Genomic DNA, 18,549 nt, shown 5'->3' on the forward strand with positions numbered 1-18,549 from the left:
AATTATTACTCCCACCTGCTTTCTGAAAACTGTACCTACATAGTGAATAATTGCGCACCTTTACAATTTATTGAGTGTATATAATTACACGGTATACATGTACAATCGACACAAAGTGCGCAAAAAGTGTTCTTTTTTTGCACAAAGCCGCGTGGAATTTGACGAGAAATGTGGAGCTCGTCGCACACATAAATTGCGGCGAAAATGCAGAGCGCCGGGAAATTATCGTCGGTTCGGCAGCGACTCATTTAACGCAGAAATTAGTACCTTCAAAAATTGATAATCATAGCTGATAGGATAAAAGTTATAATTTGGTAAATTAGCATGGAAAACTTACGCGCAGCAGCCACTCTCTCGCATACATCATATTTTAACAGCGCGCGCACCAGTGAAAAAAACATAAATATTAGGGACGTGTTTTATTATGCGGCGGATGGAAATTCAAATGCTAATAAGAAGCTCTGAGGTAGGTCCCCCGCCGAATATGCACGAGAGCGTGCGCTCCTTTATATTTTTATCTGGCTAATCCATCTTCTCATATAACATAATATTTAACAAATTTTATATAACAATTTTCAACACAATATACAATATGCTTTATGCATGAGAAATGCGCGTTTTCCGCGGCCATCAGTTTTCAAGAAAAAATCATTAGCATAATTTATCAATTTACATGAATTTAATGAGAGCGCGACGCAGACACTCACAAATTAATATTAAACAACAGCCAAAGGGTGTCCCTCATTTAAATGAACAGAATTTTTAAAGAAAAACTTCCCTGAAATCCGGTCGAACATTGAAGCAAAAAAAAAGTGATGAAGACGTTGACAAATTAATCCATGTCTGTGAGATAAAGATCTCGTTTGGCGGTGTGAGAGAGAGTCCGTGTTTTTCTCTCTCGCCGCCGATTATTAATGTGGCCAAATTGCTCATTTCCTTGCTGGGTTTGAATTATATTTTACAATCGTGTGTCTACGCATGATACAAGTTCAGATATACATTTAGAATTTTATATTGTTATCATGTAAAAGTGCGGCGGAGCAACTTCATTACGCACAACAATGCCTTTGCAAATAATGCCTTTGGTTCATTCCGAGACGCTCTGCCCGTCGGCACAGTGGCGCGGCTTTAATTATTGTACGCCGCGGAAATCCATCAAAATTTGTCTCTGTCGAGCTAATTGGCTTGTTGGATTTGATAATGATATTTTATACCATTCCCGTCCATTATATTAAGTTTCAATTTTAGAAAAATTATGTAGGCTCCAATTAAGTTTGTGTTTGCTCCAATTAAGTTTGTGTTTTTTGTGAATTTCTACATAATTTTATGACCATATCTGCTTCAATCATGCATGTTGTGGACGCGCTCAAAATCATTGTATTCCAGCCTGCCGCCTGCCTGACACGTTACTTCTCTTTGATTTGCACAAATCACGGTCCAGAAAAACTGTGAAGGTTTCATTTTTGCAAACTTTTGCCTTCTTTGATATTCAATCTGTAAAATTTTGAGAGGAAAATGATTTAAAAGCCTTCAAACTTCAAAGGCTTTTATCAGAAGAGGCAAAATATTTTGCTTGCATTTTAATAACAAAACGCGTCTCGGAACGTAATTCCAAGTAAGCCGATTAGTCAAAAGTTACTAATTTAAAAAAAAATATATATTCAAGAACTTATAAATTAAGTTTCTAAAGACTAGTTAGCGTGCATTCAAATCGTTTTAAAATGTCCCTTTTTTATCTCAAATGAATTTCATTTTAAATCATCCTGAAATATATGTTCCAACTTTTAAATTATTCATCTTGGTCTTAAAAGAAAGGGTTGTTTATAAATCGTCTGGCTTCATAATTTGAGTATCAAGTCACGCCACTGCGAATTTGGCTCGGAGGGCGTCTCCTGCTGATCTAATTTTTGTGCTCGGATAATTACGAACATGGCGACCACCACTCTGAAATCAAATAATTACATTTGGCTCTAATTGCAGCTCAAGTTTATTAGACACACAACAGCATACAATGAAAAACGCGCGGCTCCAAACACAAAACTCGCGGGCGCATGTACAAACACGCGAATTTCATTATTCATTGCGGCACATAGTCGACGGAGCGCCGCCATTGTGCTCTCTCTGAAATTGGCTTTGCGCAACAAAAGCCGCTGCGGCGATATCAAAGACTTTTACTGCAGAGACAATAACAATAATCAGCATATTATGTATTGTCTCATCATTGCAACAAACAGCTTTTAAGCCTTACTTAATACACACCTCAAGACTTTCTAGATAACTTCTGGAAGGGCAAAATTTTACAATTTTCTCTGTAATGGAAATGATTCTGCAAGCATGTATATTTTCCAATAAATTTTGTACACAAGACGCATTTTATGCGTTTTTATTATTGTCTTATATAATCACTTTTTGTCGTTTATTATACAGAGCACAAGTTAAAAGCTGGCTGGCTTTATCAATGAGAAGCTTTTTCAACAATAATTGTATGGCCTCACAAATCGACGGCGCATTACAAGACAAAGATTGATGGAGTAGATCGCAATTGAGAATTGTTCAAAGATAAATAATTATTACTCAAGAGTACAAAACAAACAATAAGGTTTGAGTCAACATAGAATTCCACTTATTAATTATCTCACTGAAGAGTCAAGTGGATAAAAATCAAACAATTGACAACAGAAAGAAGATAAACCAACAAGAAGTACAAACAATAACTTTTGACAAATAATCTAATACTAAAAGTAGCACACAATCACATATTTATCTTTGTTTCATTTGATAAAAAAGTTTAAAGTCAAAGTGTAAACAAAAAATAACGCACACCGCCAGTGCAAAAATTGTACCTCAAAAATATTTTTACACAAAACAAGAAGAAGTGTGGAACACAATTCGTCGCCAACAAGAATCGATTAAAATGCATTCCTCAATGAAACATATAATTGTAAAAGTATTATGATTCCCAAAGTTTCTCTTATTAACAAAAGTGTGTATAAATGATGTAAGTTGCGATTAAGAGGTTATTATAATGCATTAAGAACTACCAATTAATTAATTTGTACAGTATGTTTCACATTGAAACACAATCGTGAGAACAAAGTGATCCATAGAATTTTGAACAACAAGCCTAATATAAATATACTGCTAAGTTAAGAAAATTCTCAAAGAAAAGCCGGTGTGTGATGTTTTTTTAGCAGTGTCATTGGCTTTCTATTGTACTTAATCGTGAATAACAATGACAATTTGAAATTGTTCACGGCCGGCATCACAGATTTCCACCGAAAGCGTGCATCAGCAATCAAACTATTATATAAAACAAGTTTCAAATGTGAGGGCTCTTCAAAAGTGGCTCATATAATTCTGGAATGAAAAATTGTATAATTTAAAAAAACAAATCAGAGAAAGTATCATATGACTTTGCTGTCTTTGTAGAAATATCAAACGTTTTTCCAATGCAATAAAAATACATGTATTTCAAAAGTAGTTGTTGTTTTAAAAAATTAAATAATTCATGAAAGACTTTGGTTTTAAAATCGAAAATCGTTAATTGAAACTTTTCTATTCTTATCGTTTTGAAAGCCCTGGAAAGGAATAGGCGATGCAAAGGCCAATAGGAAAAAATGTTCCTTTGTGAGATAATCTTGATTATTGCTGAAAACCACATCAGACAAAAGAGCCGCCCGCCTCCGACCATTATACTTTAATTTACTTTACGATTCCTGTGTGTTGTGAGTGTGACACTATTAGACAACAAAACAAAAAATAATCCTCGCACCACCGCCGCCGCTTTTAAACAACAATGATAATAATATCGCGCGCGGGAGGTGTAATTGAAATTCCCGAGCGAGGCTTGTCATTTAGCCTCGCCGCGCGCAACCTGAAAAATGCAGTGCATTATAGTTTATTCAGGCAGATGGGCCACCACAAAATGACTCCTTAATTCACACCGTCGGCGGCTCCGCAAAGCAAAAGCTGCCCGCATTGACCCGCGCGAGCGAGAGAGGATAAACGATTATAAATGTTGGCCTTTATATTCCACGCCGTGCAGAGAAAATACATGGTGAGATACAGGCGCTGCGTGTTTTCTTTAATCTGTGCTGAGCGAACAGGCCGACGTGATGGAACGCGCGCGCCTCGATGCTTTCCGCGTTTTCCTCCAAATACCTTTGCCCTCCGTCAAACCTCTGTTGAGGATTTTCACAAAATTCCCAAATTTACTTGTCGTAGGGTGGCATGTTGTTTTCCTCGCTGGCAAAAAGACTGTCAGGACAGCAGACTCCTGCAAAGCTGAAAAACAAAATTTCCCCTTTTTTTTAAATGTGCTTTACAAAATAAAAAATAAAAAAATAAAAGTGTTTTATCATTAATAAGTTTTTTCTTCATATTCTTTTTACAATTTTAAATCCAATTTCCTGAATTTTATAAAGTATGCAACCACCTGAGCTCTTTTGTAAAGCAAATTGCCTAACTTGGTAATTGTAAGATTCCTACTTACTGATTAATGGAGCAGAAGAAGCGAAGGAATTCGTAGAAGTCGTCTTTTAGTTCCGAAATGGAGCAAAAATGCAAATGCCTGCAGTGGCTCGGCTCTTTCAGTGGAGACAAGCATGGCGAGTAAGCTTCATTAGACTAAAATTTAAAAAAAGGGGGGGTTGACAATTTAATATTTTAGTTTCAATATTTTTAATATACCACCTCATTTAATCCAAGCGAAAAAAGTTGATTTTCCCCTCCTCGTCCTTTTGGCAGAACTAAATATCTGGGTCCATAGCGAACGTCCTTCAACCAGGACAGAGACTCCAAATCGACAAGACTGTACTTTTGCTCTTTACAACCAGATTTAAAAATCAGCAATTTGAAGCACAGAATTTTTGTTTATTAATACCGATGCTTTTGTCCTCTTCAAAGTCAACGTCGTCGACCTCCTCTTTGTCCCCTACCGAGTTGTTCGGCTCGTGAATTTGATTGCGCCCGAAATTTTCCGAGCTCTGCTGCTGCGAGGAAGCAGGCACATGGTGTGTCACTTTTCGTTCTCCGCACGGGATGAATGCTTGTTGCAAAGGGAACCAGTACTCGCCCTCACCGCCCTCGGAACACACGTCTGTGTTTCCAGCGTTTTCGTCGCCCATAATGTTGCCCACTTCCTGGCTCGCAGGCAGCTGGATTCGCAAAATTGAAGTCGCCACTGCAATCAAAACTATATTTAGATTAAATATTAATTTCACTAAAACTTTAAGTTGTGAAATCTTTACTCTTCTCACAAATAATTGCAAATAATATATATTTTATTCTAGTTAAATATTTAATTTTATTAAAAAACAAAATATATTATTTTTGTTATCAGTTATCATAAAATCAAGTTATATTTTGGATTCCAAGTGGAAATATCTTTTAACATTAACTAAATTAATATTCAGCTAATTAATTTTCAAATTTGTTACCATCATCATGATCGCCCTCAAAGTGCGGTTGCAAAGTCGTCGTAGCCGTCACAAATGAAAACTAAAATTATTCAAAAAATTAAATGCCTAATTTTAATCTTTCCATATTTTTCAAAATAATTCACCTCCAACGCTATTTGTGTCGCTTCGTCGCGCGAATCTCGAGCCGCAGACCCCAGCAAAAGTTGATATACTGTTAAATAGGCCCACATGTGTGACAAGTTGGGGTTGAATTTTGTATTTGGATAAAACTCAATTTCCGAGTCTGGTAGATGCACCGTGGACACTTCTCCGGTCGCTTGCGCACCTTTCACTTCACCCCAAAAGTCGCCGTCACCGCTTTCATCCCGTGCTTCTTGTTCGCCGCTCTTTTCCGCGTCGTCAGCCGAAAGTTTTCCAGCCACTACGATTTCCGACCCCAGAAAAGCGGCCGCAAATTTGTGTTGCGTGACCCACTCTGAATCCACCTAAAAATTTAATTACCACCTAATTGTTGAAAAAAAATTGCTAAGTTTACCATGTTTTCTGGATATTGGAAAATGCAATCAGCCTGAACTGGCGCGGCTAGTTCAGCGTAAACTTCCTGAAGCTGGATAGCCGCGTCCTCCGCGTCGTAGATTCTGCGTGCAGTTCCAAAATTTTCAGCGGAGAGCCTTCTCAAAAAGTAAATGTTCGCCTCTTCTCCAAAAGCCAGACTGTATATTGGAACATGTTTTACAGTCACGTCTTATAAAAATAAAATAATTTATTTCAATCAATTATTCAAAAAAGTTTAAACTAATTTACTGCAAGGTGGGTCGTCTGCGGTTTCTTGGTAGTGACTTGGCGTGCACTTTTCCTTTCGATTCGCTTCTCTGGCCAGTTTCAAAATGTAACTTGTCTTGGTCTCGCCAACTGTGGAATCGCCGTCCGTCAAGAAAACGACCAACGCGAGTGGAACGTCAGTCGAGTGCGCTATTTCGATTGCCTTCAAAAGCGCTTTTTGTATGTTGGTGCCTGTTATTTTTATTTTATTAGTTTACTTGTATAATTTTATTGAGAAAAAAAAATACCTCCGGAGGCTTTCATGCGGTTGATATATCTTTTCGCTTTTGCTATGTAGTGCGGTTTTGCTGGGATGACGCGGCCGGCGCCTTCCAAGTCATCGGGCTGCTTTTGAAAAGGTCTTTTGGGTCTAGTGCTGTCGGTGACGGGTGTTTCTCGATTATTTGAGTAACCATAATTAATGCTCTGCCCAAATTGCCTGGGACGACGACTTCCTTTGGGTCGTTTTTTCTCTTTGCTGTAAGGTCTCCAAACCTTAAAGATTAAGATTCTGAAATTCTGTAACAATTTACATAAATTTTAATACCGATTTGAAACTGTTAAATTGAATAATGGAGAAAAAGTCATCGTTCTTAAGCTCGTCCAAAATCGATGCCATGGCCAATTTTAGTTGTGCAATGCGTCTTCCAGCCATTGAGCTGCTCAGGTCAAGGACGAAAACCACGTGCTTGGGTAAAACGCTCAGGGCAGTCGGTGCGTAGTGGTGTGCAAAAAATCCATCTTTAATCTGTTTGATTTTATTTTTTTGGATAATTAATTTTTATTTCAAATAATATATTTACAGTAATTTCGCCGTCTTTCTGCCTGACTAATTCAAATTGAACGACAAGCTGCCCTAAAATGCCGTTTTCACTGTTGGACAGCCACATCTTCGAATTGGCGAATTGCGCCTGCTGCTTCCTACTGGGCGAGAAAATAATGTGCGCCTCACGGTTTGACGGTCTTATTATTTTAGCCAGAGGAAATTCTATGATTTAGGATATTATAGAATGATAATAATTTAAAATTTTTGAATTTAAAATTTTACCGCTCTGCCCTTCCAAAGGATCAATCTCCTTTCCGGATCTTAGCCCGAGCACACGCAAAACAGACAAATCTCTGGACTCGTGAATAAACGCATCGACTCTTAATTCTGGTACTATCTGTGGTTTTATTTAAATTATAATTATTTAGTGGAATGCTATCTTTTTATTACTAAAATGATCTTAAAATTAAGTACCTGTCCCGGATGCAAATTGAGCACTACCTCATAGATTCCTAATTTTCTTGTAATGAGCTGCTCATATGAAATATAAAGAACGGCCTCTTCTTTTGCGCGCAATGAAAGACCAATTTTTACCAGTTTCGATTCTCTTGGAATTCTAAAAAATTTATATTTAATTTAAAAATTATATATATTGAATATATTTTAATGTAAAGTAGCTAACTCAAAAGGTTCTAATGTTTCGTCTTCGTCGTCCTCGTATTCCATCACATTTTCACTTTTGCGCTCAACAACTTTGGTTTCAATAACCTTTTCACCAATTTCCCTGCAGAAACAAAAACGCGCGGATCAATAGTTTATCTCTCTCATTTAAGCTCCATATTTACGCCAGAACTCCAGAGAGAAATGCAGCTTCAGGAATAACCACGTTCAATGCGCACTCCAAAGTGCGCCAGCTGCGCTCAGGGTTGGCCACCTGGATGCGCAGCATGGACGTTGAGTACCTGAGGTGGATGTCGCTTCGCAGGGTGTAGCTCTGCACCTCGCATTGCGGTCCTTGCTCGGGCTCGAGCGGCCGCTGGGCTGGTCGCACTCTAATCGCCTCAGTCACCGGCCACACGACGGACGAGACCAGCAGCAGCAAAAACGCCGCTTTGTTCGAAAAAATCTGCAAAGCGGAGTCCTCCATGGTCAGGTTAAAGGGCGAGTCCGCTCTGTGACATCAAGACACGGCGATTTTAAGTGGGAGTGTCCTGGACTATCAGCGAGAATTCCTATTCCGAGTCACAAATAAACAGAGCAGACCAAAAAATTTGGCACCCTGCCACAACCCAGTTCTATAACCCATTGATAAAAAATGCGCCCTAAACATAACAATTGCTGCGAGCAAAAATGAAAACGTTTGGTCTGAAAAATGCTATAATTTTGTACTTGGGACTCACTGCCTTTATTTCCTTTTTATTATCACTTACATAACCCTTTTTAAGGTTTACAGCGATCAGTTATTTATAAAAATAAAAAATGTGTTCAAGAAAAGTAGATCATTGTTCGTCGGCGGTGGGGTACACTGACTCAGTGTTAACCAAAAGCTCCCTGTGAAGGTTTCTCGGTGTAAAGAGCAGTGGGTGCGCCTGCCCTTTGTTCTCTGGACGGGGCGCAGGTGTGATCTTGGGCTCAAGGTTCTTAGGGAAATTCTTGCCATCAATTAGAGGGTAGCTAGTAAAGTTGCAGATTCGCTTTCCATCAACAAAGTTATACGAGTGGAAGCAATGTTCACAAAAGAAAGCAGGATCATGAGGCACAAACTCGTTGCCGACAGTCACCCAACTGGAATAAAACGTGAAATTTTCAATTTTAACCAAGTTAAAATTTTGGCACACTTACGTGGCATTGAAGTAGCCACACATGATGCAAAGTTTTTGGGTTGCTTGGCCAAATGGAATCTTTCTCATTGGGTAGTATTTAGAGTTCAAGTTGTCAGGCCTGTTCAGCAGTCTACAAGTATGGAAAAATAATGAAGTTTAATTTATTCAATTCTTTTCCGTGATAATACTTGGCATTGAGGAAGGTAATGATATGCTCACAAGCACCGAGATGCTTGTAAAGATAAGGGTAACCCATTTTCAGCTTTAGCTCTCTGAATGTGACATTTTCCATTGAATCCACTTTAAAGTCAGTTGGAGGAAAATTAGGATTCATTGCAGCCCATTCTCGAATAACTTTGCTGTAGTCAAGGTTAGTCGTCTTCCTGGTATCATTGTAAAATGTGTTCTCGATGAAAAAGAAGCCAGAGGGAAACAGGTTCTGTTAATGTGTGAGTTAATTAACGTAAATTTAAGACATTTTCAATCAAACCTTTGCATAAAGCATATCAATCCTCGAGGGTTCGTCAGTTTTGTCTCCACAGGTTGAGAAGTCGTTGGGACAGCAAATGACGTCTTTCAGGACACTCAAATTCTGACTGGACAGAACCAACACGTCCTCTTGGGTGGACAGCTTTAAACTGTTTTTAGTCATTTTCAATTTAGAATTTATTTCTTGAAAGTCACATTACTTACGACTTCTTAACCTTCGGCTCATTCTTGAAAGGCTTGTGAACCCTGATATGGATGATGTAGTCACCAAAGGGGTTCAAGTCTAGATCAGTTTGCTTGCTCTGAGGATTACTCTTGATCTGTACATACCAAAATAGTTTCAATTAAATAAAGGAAAATTTAAATAAAAAAAAAAAAATAAAAAATACCCAAAGTTTTTCATGGTACTGGATTGTGTAGTACTTTTCCTTCACATGGCTGTTGGCCCATTTAAGAGACTTAAGTGAGTCAATGTCCTCTTGCATTGGTCTTTGGAAGACCTCTAGAATGTTAATATGTGTTTTGAGTATCCAAATATGTAAAAATAAATTATAGAGTTTATTATACTTGGCTGTGCAGCTCCTTGGATATCAATTTTAAACGTTGGGATTTCTCCGTCAACGTCTAGCATAGAAGGTCTGAAATGTGCAGATGATTTAAAAATCTAATTATATTTAATTAATTTTATGCGCTTTTACTGCATGTTTTTCTCTATTTGCTGAACATTGAATTCCAGTCCTGGACCTATCATGCCATGGATTTCCGAAAGCTTCTTTGGTCTGCTTTCATAAGGCAACTTGAGGCCAAAAGTGTTCAGAATTCCATTTGAGTATCCTATGAAATACTTGAACAAATCAACTGCTGTCGCACTGAAATCGTTCTCTTTTGCTAAAGAGGTGTTTGCAATCGCTTCATCACCCATGGCTCAGGCAAAAATTTTCTATCGTGTTTCGCACCACCTAGAATAATGAAGAGGAAATAAGAGAAAATCCTTAAAAAAATCTCATTATAATAAGTGCTCAAAATTATTCAAACAATAGGTTGATTATTAGAAAACGTCAAAATAATTTTCCAAAAATCTGTATCACCTTCATACGCAGTACGCACATGTGTCAATCTGCCAAAAATGTAAACAAAAAACAAACGAAAAAAGCCGGGCAACTTCCAAAGAGGTTCCGCCCACTTTTCATCCGCCGGCTGCCGCAGCCGCACAGCTATAAACTAATCGACCGGTAAAATTCGCATGTTTTTGCAATCTTGCTACTAAAGTAGTTCAAAATATAATATTAATAACTTGTGATTGTTGGTTGTATCGTGTAAGTAAACAGGTAAACTGCACAATAATGTATTCAACTGTGGTCTTTGCTCCATTATATAGCGTTTAAAAGCTAAGAAAAGTAGACTGTTTATGTATAACTTTCAGCCATGCACATTAAAAAATTTGCCCAGGGCTGAATGCATTATGCTATCGTCTATTAAATTATAATGAACTTTTATTTACTTATTAAATCACAATATTTTATGATACATAAAATTACAGATAAATATTTTAATGTATATGTATGATTTGAAATTTATTTCGTTACCCACCTAAAAATTATATGTAATATTCAAACTGCTTCTTTTCTAGCCTGATTGTGAGCGCTGTAAAATGGACCAGGCTGCGGTTCATCAACTTTGTGTGCAACTGATCGGCGCTGTGGAAGTGTCTCTGGATCCAAACGCCAGCATGGCAAAGAGACGAGAGGCATACGAGGCTTGCGAGCAGTTTAAAGAGACGTCTCCTCTGTGTGCACAATGCGGACAACTGCTGGCCCAGCTGCCAAATCCAGCCATCATTAGACACTTTGGTTTGCAGCTGATGGAGCACTGCATCAGACACCGATGGAACGTACTCTCGCTGGACGAGAAAGTGTTCATCAAGGTTTGCTGACTATCCTCTTTAAAAAAAAATACATATGTATGTAGCTTTATAACAAATTTGATTTCAGGAAAGCAGCATGGCCCTTATGCGTCAGGGGACCCTTCCAATGTTTGAAGAGCAGCCGCACATAAAGGATGGGATCTCAAGGCTGATTGTTGAGATGGTCAAAAGAGAGTGGCCGCAGCAGTGGCCCAGTTTCCTCATGGAGATGGACAAGTTGTGCAGTCTCGGGCCCACCCAAGCAGAGCTGGCTCTGTTGGTTTTCAGACGCTTGGCGGAGGATGTGGCTGTTTTGCAGGCAATTTTCAATCACCTCGTGAAAACCTTTAAATTTGACTCAATTTTTAACAGACCCTCGAATCAAACCAGAGAAGGAAGGACATACACCAAGCCTTGAATGCCAACATGGAGAGCATCTTTAGATTTTTCTTGCAAATCATTAACAAAAATTTAAAGCTCATTGGAAATGCGGAGAACAATAAAGTTCCCCTGAAACTCTGTGAGGTAAATTGTACTAAATGATATTTTATTTGAATTAATTGAAATTAAAATATTTAGGTTGTTTTAAAAACACTAAGCGCTTTTGTCGAATGGGTTTCGTCCTCAACGTTGGTATATGACGATGGGCAGCTTCTGCACTCATTGTGTGCATTATTGAAAGACTCTCAAAGCGAACCTGTGTTATATGCCGCAGCTGAATGTCTTGTCCAGGTTAGACACAATTTGAGTTTGAAGAATTCACCTGTTCAAAACAATTTTATTTCTAGATTTTAAACAGGAAAGGTTCCTGTGAAGAACGTCTGTTTGCCGTTCTTCTCCTACAAAGTCCACACACCATGGAGTGCATTTGCATGACTGCAGAAAGAGCCCTGAGCTGCCCACCGAATGAGCCATCGTACCTGTTCCTAAAACTTTTGACCCAGGTGGTCACTGGTCTTGGATCACAGATGCAGTATCTGCTGGCCAAAGATCCAAACTCGTCAGTGCCAGCTAACTTTGGCGTTTTCCTGGAGGTGCTCATGCTCCTCACCCAACACCCAAGCCAGGTCATTACCAAGGAGTGCAATTCCTTATGGGCCTCATTCTTCAAAAACGATCATTTATCAAAAAATCCCGAATTCATCAAGTATGCCAAGAGATGGATCGAACTAGCAGTGCCAAAGGTTTGGGATTTTCTACTTGTTTTTTTTTTTTTTTTTTTATGAACTACTCGTGACTAAATATAAATTTTTCAGTGCATGAAAATTGGTGTACCTGGACACATTGAATGTGCTTCGTCGGTTTACGCTACCATGGATTTTGACAGCGAAGAAGAATTTTTGACGTTTTTTCACCGATTCCGGGCCGACGTCCAAGAATGCTTGCACCAAGTCACCCTCATTCTGCCATTAGAAGCGTTTGAATGTGCCAGTAGGTGTTTGAGGACGGTTATGTCAAAAAATCCACCCACAGTGTGCACCATTCTGACACCTCTGGTGATTGAATGGGAAGCTGTAACCATAGTTTTGGACTCGGTACTCAACAAAATCTTGCACTGTGTAACGCGTCCCTCACCAGCTGCAGGACTCAACTTGATCAACGAGTGTCTGCAATACGAAAACAACGATCCTTTTATCATGTCTTTCCTGCTCTCGAGCATTTCTGCTCTGTTTGTGTTCCTCAGTATGGACCAATCTTGTGCTGCCATGTTGCCGCAAGTTCTGCAGAAGATTTTCTCCGCCCTGGTTTTCTCCCTTCCTGGACAGACCAAAGATCGGAGGACGAGAGCAGTGAAAAACGTTAGAAGACATGCCGCCTCGTTGATGGTCAAACTTGCTCAAAAGTACCCTTTACTTCTGCTTCCACTGTTTGACGAAATCAAAGTCACCTTCAACAACTTGGCCAAAGCGCCAGACCAACTCTCTCAACTGGAAATAGTCACACTGCAGGAGGCGCTAATTTTAGTGAGCAACCACTTCAACGACTACCAGCGTCAAACTATTTTCATCTCCGAAATTATGGAGCCGATCTCTTCTCTCTGGATCTCCTTAGGTCCTATCTTCAGCAACGTGGGCACGTTTATGTCGTATGTTGGCCTGGACAGACCACCCGTTGAACCCAGCACTGAAGACACCAACGGACAAAATCGCTCTCAGATTATGCGCTGCACCAAATTGCTGTTTGCAATTACTAGAAGATGTCTGTGGCCAACTGATCCCGAACTTCAATCGAAAGGTGGATTTATTGCTTACCAAACGCCTGCTGGGATTCCCGTGCAGAGAAATCCAGCAACGCCACACTTCTTGCCTCTTTTACCTCAGTTGCTGGCCCTTTGCAAGACTTTGAATGATCTCTGGAAACCAGAAGCTTTAGCTGCACTTTCTGAGGGCTACCGAAAGGCTCACGAAATGGTTGAGGTAATAAAAGAAATTAAAGGCTATTTTTATTTTTATAATATATTCTTTTATTATTTTTTTGGCAGGAGTCAAGGAGAAATGCTCTTGGAGCCAGCATGGCTTGGACCTTAGCAGAGTCCGTCGAACAAAAGCCTCAGTCTCCTCTTGAGCGAATGCAAAACTTTTTAACCACCCTGCACGAGCACTGCTACCTCATTCTCGGAGCCGCAGGGGTTTCTTTTGGCCACGACTTTTACAGCATTCCTATGCTAACTGAGAATTTGGTTTCAAGCGCATTTACAGACCTTGACCCTGTGCCCGATTACAGGCTGAGGTCCCTCATTCGTCCATTCTTGAAGTCATTCATCTCATCATGCCCTTCGAGCTACTATCAAATTCTGACTCCCGTTCTATCATCCATTTGCCCATACAGTAAGATTCGCTAAAAAATTTAACTTTCCTTAATTGATTCACATTTCTAGTGTTCCAAAGACTGACCAATAAGTGGCAGCACATTGCTAGCCTCTACGATAACGGAGAAATTGAAAACCCTGAAACCTGCGATGCTCAGGTATTAATAATATAGCGTAATATAGGTTGCATTTTTTTTTGATTTATCAATTTTTTTTTTTTTTTTAGTGCTGTGAGGCAGTTTTGGAGGACAATCTCAATAGACTGCTGACACGAGAGTACTTCGACCTGCTGAGGGCCGTGCTCATCGGGTCTAGTCCAGGCCTGGCAATTGTATCTGATGACATTATGGATGTTGCCATGGATAGTGGACCCATTAATGTGAAAAGTTCAGAAGTCATTAGTGATTTGGGCCGACAAATGCTTGCAACTGATATTATTTGCCAGTCGATGTTTGTCTGCATCTTAAGGTAAGAAAAAAATTGGTATCTACTTTTTTATTTGATATATTATGTTTGATTGCAAATTTTAGGTCTTTCTCCTGGTCTGACAACACGATTTCCCAGAGAGCTGTGCAACTAACCCTCCCTCTGGTGAAATTGTTGTTTTCTGAGAATAAGTTGTCTGACCAAGCCGCTTCTCACATAATTTGCTCCATTCTGCACGGTCTCGAGGTTCAGGGTGAACATGAAACCGCCAATATGGGATTCACTCACCTAGGCGCCTCCATTTACGACTTAATGCGGCAACGATATCCAGTTTTAAGAGAGGTAAAATAAAATTTGCACCACAATAATGGAATTCAAAATGAATTAATTAATATTCATTAGATTTTGTTGAGCATTCCTGGAACAAGCGTAGATGATGTTAATCGTCTAGACGAAAAGATCTTGAATGCTCCAAAAGTTGGCAAAAAAGAGAAAGTTGTCCGAGATGCTTTTCGTAAAATTTCAATGAAGGTAAATTGTTGCTTTCTTATTGTTCATAAGTCAACTGAACTCCATTCATAGATTACCAATGAAGGGACCAGTAAGCTCTTCAAAAAGAAAGTCAGCATAAAGGATCTACCTCCCATTGAGAGAAAAATGAAAGCTTCATCTGCTATGCTGGAAGGCAATGATGTTCAACACAATGCTTTGGATGTTTTATTTGGAGACTCTTAAATTACTTTAGATTTTTTTATTTTAACTACTTACACTCTTAATTAAAAAATTTCATATCAAGCATATATAAATATTTGTTTCATGGATCATAAATTAAACACCTGATTTTCTTATAAAACGTTTTAAACATTGTGCTGCTAATTATTTGTGTACGCAAAACAAGCTTACAAAAAAAAATTATTCTTGAGGGATTTATTCAGTAGCATCTTCTCTATCCACAGAGAAGGGAGTCTCAACAGTTTCAGCTCCGCAGTTCTTGATGACAACATCCTGCTCAGGGCGATCATTTCTGTTGGTCTTGGTGCTTTCAATCTTGCGAATAACGCTCTGAAACAAACACAGATTAACAAATTATAAAAATTTTATTACAGTCGCATGGTTGAATATGTGAAATAAGATAAGTAAATATGTGAGCCTCATTACCATGCCCTTGATAATTTTTCCAAAGACAACGTGACGTCCATCGAGCCAAGGGGTCTGCTTGACGGTGATGAAGAACTGAGATCCATTGGTGTCTTTACCAGCGTTGGCCATCGAGAGCCATCCAGCACCATAGTGCTTGAGCTTGAAGTTTTCATCCTCAAACCGTTCTCCGTAAATTGAGCGACCTACAAACCAAAAATAAAAATGGAATTAGTTAATCATACTTTTGGTGCATGTAAACAAACAAAAATTGATTTCTTACCTCCGGTTCCGTCTCCACGAGTAAAGTCTCCGCCCTGGATCATGAAGTCCTTAATGACTCTGTGGAACTTGCTGCCCTTGTAGCCCTCTCCAACATCCTTCTTTGCCAACTCGACAAAGTTTCTGACAGTCTTGGGAACGGTGCCTCCAAAAAGTCCGATTTCGACGCGACCAGCAGGGGAGCCGCCAATTTCAATGTCAAACCAGACCTGTGAAAAGCCAATTTAATTTGGTCTCGTCTCAGTAATATATTATATGCCATGAATTTTATTTGAATATTTTTAAATACCCAGAATAACAACCCAAAAGTTTGAAATATAATTCTTTTTTCCATACCTTATCAGTAACTTTGGGGCCGTTGTCTGCCTGCACGCAGGAAAACGCTACCAAAAAGCACACGGAGGCGAAAAGCTTCATGGCACCCGACTTCTGTGGCAAGAGCTCAGGGACTGACTCGCTAGGGTTCAGGGCAGATTAACGGCCTACCCTAGCAACAGCAGCTTTTGTGATGTGGAGAGGAAAAAGAAGGGAGATGCTAGATGCTATGCTGCTGCTAAGAGAGCTCGAAGGTCAACCACCGGCACCGCAAAGTTTTTGGTTAGTCGTGCGGAACACGTACCCTACAGCTATTGGTCATGTGACTCGGTGTCAATGGCTTCTGATTGGTCTAATTTTATCTGCAAAGGTTTGACAGCTCGTGGCGGCAGCAAAAATAGTACATAGAACCGCAGCTGCGGATGCTGACAGCTGAGGTGATTAGTAAATTTGTCGCGTAAGTGCACGCTCTGATAGGAGAGCTGCGTTTATTAGCCAATAAAAACATTTTAACACCCTAACATATTTGCGCCGCAATTCATTGTTAAGCCCAAAACAGCGGCTGTTTCCAGTGTTATAATTTTATTCTAAAAGAAATAAAGCTCCTTCCGGGAGACAAGACAAGCTATGATTGTGTCAATTATTTCAATTGAATGCGTAATATTAAAATTTATTGTTGTGAAATGCAATCGAATTGCAATCACTTTCACCTACACTATAGAAACCTCTTAAAGGAAACTCTTTTGTGATAAGTTATATATGTTTAAAATGTTTTGAAAGTTATTAATTAAAAATTTTAATTTCTGTTGCTGTTTAAGTTTTTTTAGATACAACTTATCTTACTATTTCATTTTGGTTGTAGAAATTAACCTAATAAAATAACTGTGCACACTTCAATCGCATTGTTAAATATTAATCTTTTATGTGAAATCAGCATTAAAATATTGCAAACAAGTTCAGCGGGCCTTCTGAAAAACCTAAAAATAACTTATTTATCTGTATCAATCTGTATGGTGACTGATTGTTTTTGTTCCTTTCAATGGTGAAGTTTGCGAGTGCGAAATTAATATTTTCAAGTAAATGTAAATTTGGATAAGCCAATGCATAAAACCAATGCTGACTTTTTAAAGCGATTTTTTTTTTTTAGCTACTTTATATTTTACTACTCACTATTTTGTTGGGGTTTACGTTTATAAAAATTGTGAAGCAAGAATTTAATTTACGGTGTAGTCCATAAAGTTTATTAACTGAAAAATGACATTAGATTTAAGTTGCTTGTTGAGGATGCAACCATTGCATCTTCAGAAATTTACAACTTCAGCTTCGTCCTTCTCCAGTGACGCCTCTTGGCGTTGTAACTGCAAAATAAAATCATAAATGTTAGTCAAATTTCCATATTAGTTAATGCATAAGATATTTTTATATTTTTTAATTTATAATCATATGTTATTTATAATTTGTAACAATAGAATTGAAAAAATGGAAATTCTCGTGTACGACTTTTTCAAGATATTGCTGTAAATTGTAAGGCCTTCCAAAGGGCCTCTGAAGTTCATTTACTATAATACGGCATAATTATTGAGGTTCTTTTCTTTAACCATCCATAAGTTAAAATTATTTTGAGCATGAGCATGAGCAAAGCGTAAAATCTAATAAATGACTTCCTAATGAATCAAATCGCAGGAAAATCATTAATCAAACATTCAACAAAGTCATCTGCAATAAACATTTGGTTTGTAATGATAAAAAGCCATTAATAATATATTATAATATAGCTGCTGTGGTTCATTTAAAAAAAAAAAAATTTCGAAATCCTCAACAACCTACTGAATCAAACAAAAAAAAGGTGCATGTTCGCATGTTCATAAATATTTATATAGAACGATGTTGCAAAAATATTTCCTCAAAAATAATTAGCAGGATTAATATCGCTGGAGTCGTATGACCGACAGTCAAAATTTATCACAAATAATTAATAAATTAAGGGTTTCATACCGAATGGTGTTGCCAGTTCTGAGACGAACCCATTGAGGAATGGGACGATTTTGCCGCAACTTCTTTCCAAGCTTTTGCTTGATCCTGAATGTCTTGAGAGCCGACTATAATAAAAAGTTGACACATTAGAATATGCATATTAACATGTGCGAAACAGATCGTGCGTAATTATGAAGATGATCGCGAAAAATAAGGATTTTCAAAAGAATATTACTAACCATGTTTCACGTCGACTACCAAACAAAAACACGAGAGGAATGTGACGTCACACTAGGCCGGGCCCACGCCCACAAGGGTACCAAGGAGCGAGGGAAAGAGGGAAATTTTGAATTTTACAACAAACTTCCTTGGATCATATCTTA

The 18,549-nt window shown here is 38.5% G+C and overlaps 5 protein-coding genes across 10 annotated transcripts in view; 1 reads left to right on the forward strand and 4 right to left on the reverse strand.

The window, feature by feature from the left end:
• LOC132203789 (exportin-5) overlaps positions 1–15,283 on the forward strand; it is a 66,431-nt gene extending 51,148 nt beyond the window's left edge. Inside the window, exons 1-13 of one of the 4 annotated variants that reach the window (XM_059631814.1) lie at positions 10,408–10,552; positions 10,951–11,244; positions 11,312–11,542; positions 11,596–11,748; positions 11,803–11,955; positions 12,012–12,407; positions 12,480–13,640; positions 13,706–14,051; positions 14,102–14,190; positions 14,259–14,500; positions 14,563–14,800; positions 14,861–14,989; positions 15,041–15,283. In XM_059631814.1, the coding sequence (XP_059487797.1) occupies positions 10,972–11,244; positions 11,312–11,542; positions 11,596–11,748; positions 11,803–11,955; positions 12,012–12,407; positions 12,480–13,640; positions 13,706–14,051; positions 14,102–14,190; positions 14,259–14,500; positions 14,563–14,800; positions 14,861–14,989; positions 15,041–15,193 (3,564 nt within the window). In that variant the 5' untranslated portion in view covers positions 10,408–10,552; positions 10,951–10,971 and the 3' untranslated portion in view covers positions 15,194–15,283. Of the gene's footprint in view, positions 1–10,407; positions 10,649–10,950; positions 11,245–11,311; positions 11,543–11,595; positions 11,749–11,802; positions 11,956–12,011; positions 12,408–12,479; positions 13,641–13,705; positions 14,052–14,101; positions 14,191–14,258; positions 14,501–14,562; positions 14,801–14,860; positions 14,990–15,040 lie in introns of those variants that run through there. The other 3 variants (XM_059631813.1, XM_059631812.1, XM_059631811.1) reach the window with 3 other exon arrangements.
• LOC132203147 (inter-alpha-trypsin inhibitor heavy chain H5-like) lies at positions 1,974–8,227 on the reverse strand. Of its 3 annotated transcripts, none has more exons than XM_059630682.1 (15): positions 7,854–8,227; positions 7,691–7,792; positions 7,483–7,624; positions 7,291–7,405; positions 7,046–7,230; positions 6,790–6,990; positions 6,491–6,737; positions 6,225–6,434; positions 5,956–6,164; positions 5,564–5,905; positions 5,439–5,499; positions 4,883–5,182; positions 4,690–4,823; positions 4,493–4,626; positions 1,974–4,284 (listed from the first exon to the last, which is right to left on the reverse strand). In XM_059630682.1, exons 1-15 carry the CDS (start codon positions 8,153–8,155, stop codon positions 4,212–4,214), a joined length of 2,757 nt encoding a protein of 918 aa, XP_059486665.1. In that variant the 5' UTR covers positions 8,156–8,227; the 3' UTR covers positions 1,974–4,211. The 3 variants fall into 3 exon arrangements, with proteins under 3 accessions (XP_059486665.1, XP_059486664.1, XP_059486663.1); XM_059630681.1 differs by having other exon boundaries at positions 4,693–4,823; positions 4,883–5,194; XM_059630680.1 differs by having other exon boundaries at positions 4,883–5,194.
• LOC132203792 (uncharacterized) lies at positions 8,396–10,519 on the reverse strand. Its single transcript, XM_059631816.1, has 9 exons — positions 10,409–10,519; positions 10,019–10,279; positions 9,888–9,958; positions 9,710–9,822; positions 9,525–9,640; positions 9,322–9,469; positions 9,020–9,270; positions 8,851–8,961; positions 8,396–8,793 (listed from the first exon to the last, which is right to left on the reverse strand). Exons 2-9 carry the CDS (start codon positions 10,240–10,242, stop codon positions 8,508–8,510), a joined length of 1,320 nt encoding a protein of 439 aa, XP_059487799.1. The 5' UTR covers positions 10,243–10,279; positions 10,409–10,519; the 3' UTR covers positions 8,396–8,507.
• A 15-nt stretch (positions 15,284–15,298) lies between the features above and the next one.
• Positions 15,299–16,476, reverse strand: LOC132203793 (peptidyl-prolyl cis-trans isomerase 5). Its single transcript, XM_059631817.1, has 4 exons — positions 16,214–16,476; positions 15,879–16,086; positions 15,617–15,801; positions 15,299–15,520 (listed from the first exon to the last, which is right to left on the reverse strand). Exons 1-4 carry the CDS (start codon positions 16,292–16,294, stop codon positions 15,386–15,388), a joined length of 609 nt encoding a protein of 202 aa, XP_059487800.1. The 5' UTR covers positions 16,295–16,476; the 3' UTR covers positions 15,299–15,385.
• Positions 16,477–17,405: 929 nt separating this feature from the next.
• LOC132203794 (large ribosomal subunit protein eL39) lies at positions 17,406–18,547 on the reverse strand. The gene is made up of 3 exons (XM_059631819.1): positions 18,406–18,547; positions 18,188–18,291; positions 17,406–17,550 (listed from the first exon to the last, which is right to left on the reverse strand). The coding sequence occupies exons 1-3, from the start codon at positions 18,406–18,408 to the stop codon at positions 17,502–17,504; spliced, it is 156 nt and encodes a 51-aa protein (XP_059487802.1). The 5' UTR covers positions 18,409–18,547; the 3' UTR covers positions 17,406–17,501.
• Between the last annotated feature and the right edge of the window lie 2 nt (positions 18,548–18,549).

The sequence above is a fragment of the Neocloeon triangulifer genome, unplaced genomic scaffold (genome assembly GCF_031216515.1).
Source record: "Neocloeon triangulifer isolate White Clay Creek 2 clone unplaced genomic scaffold, ASM3121651v1 ptg000017l, whole genome shotgun sequence".
Taxonomy (NCBI): domain Eukaryota; kingdom Metazoa; phylum Arthropoda; class Insecta; order Ephemeroptera; family Baetidae; genus Neocloeon; species Neocloeon triangulifer.

Coding starts and splice junctions, on each gene's coding strand:
- LOC132203147 (XM_059630680.1), bottom strand. CDS start 8,155: ATGGAGGACTCCGCTTTGCAGATTTTTTCGAACAAAGCGGCGTTTTTG. Junction 4,824..4,882: donor TGAAGAGGACAAAAGCATCG/GTATTAATAAAC, acceptor CTGGTTGTAAAG/AGCAAAAGTACAGTCTTGTC. Junction 4,285..4,492: donor TTCTTCTGCTCCATTAATCA/GTAAGTAGGAAT, acceptor TTTGTTTTTCAG/CTTTGCAGGAGTCTGCTGTC.
- LOC132203792 (XM_059631816.1), bottom strand. CDS start 10,242: ATGGGTGATGAAGCGATTGCAAACACCTCTTTAGCAAAAGAGAACGAT. Junction 8,962..9,019: donor ATTACCTTCCTCAATGCCAA/GTATTATCACGG, acceptor CCATACTTGTAG/ACTGCTGAACAGGCCTGACA. Junction 8,794..8,850: donor TGTGGCTACTTCAATGCCAC/GTAAGTGTGCCA, acceptor GTTTTATTCCAG/TTGGGTGACTGTCGGCAACG.
- LOC132203793 (XM_059631817.1), bottom strand. CDS start 16,294: ATGAAGCTTTTCGCCTCCGTGTGCTTTTTGGTAGCGTTTTCCTGCGTG. Junction 15,802..15,878: donor TCGTGGAGACGGAACCGGAG/GTAAGAAATCAA, acceptor TTTGGTTTGTAG/GTCGCTCAATTTACGGAGAA. Junction 15,521..15,616: donor GAAAAATTATCAAGGGCATG/GTAATGAGGCTC, acceptor TGTTTGTTTCAG/AGCGTTATTCGCAAGATTGA.
- LOC132203794 (XM_059631819.1), bottom strand. Junction 17,551..18,187: donor AGAACTGGCAACACCATTCG/GTATGAAACCCT, acceptor TTTATTTTGCAG/TTACAACGCCAAGAGGCGTC.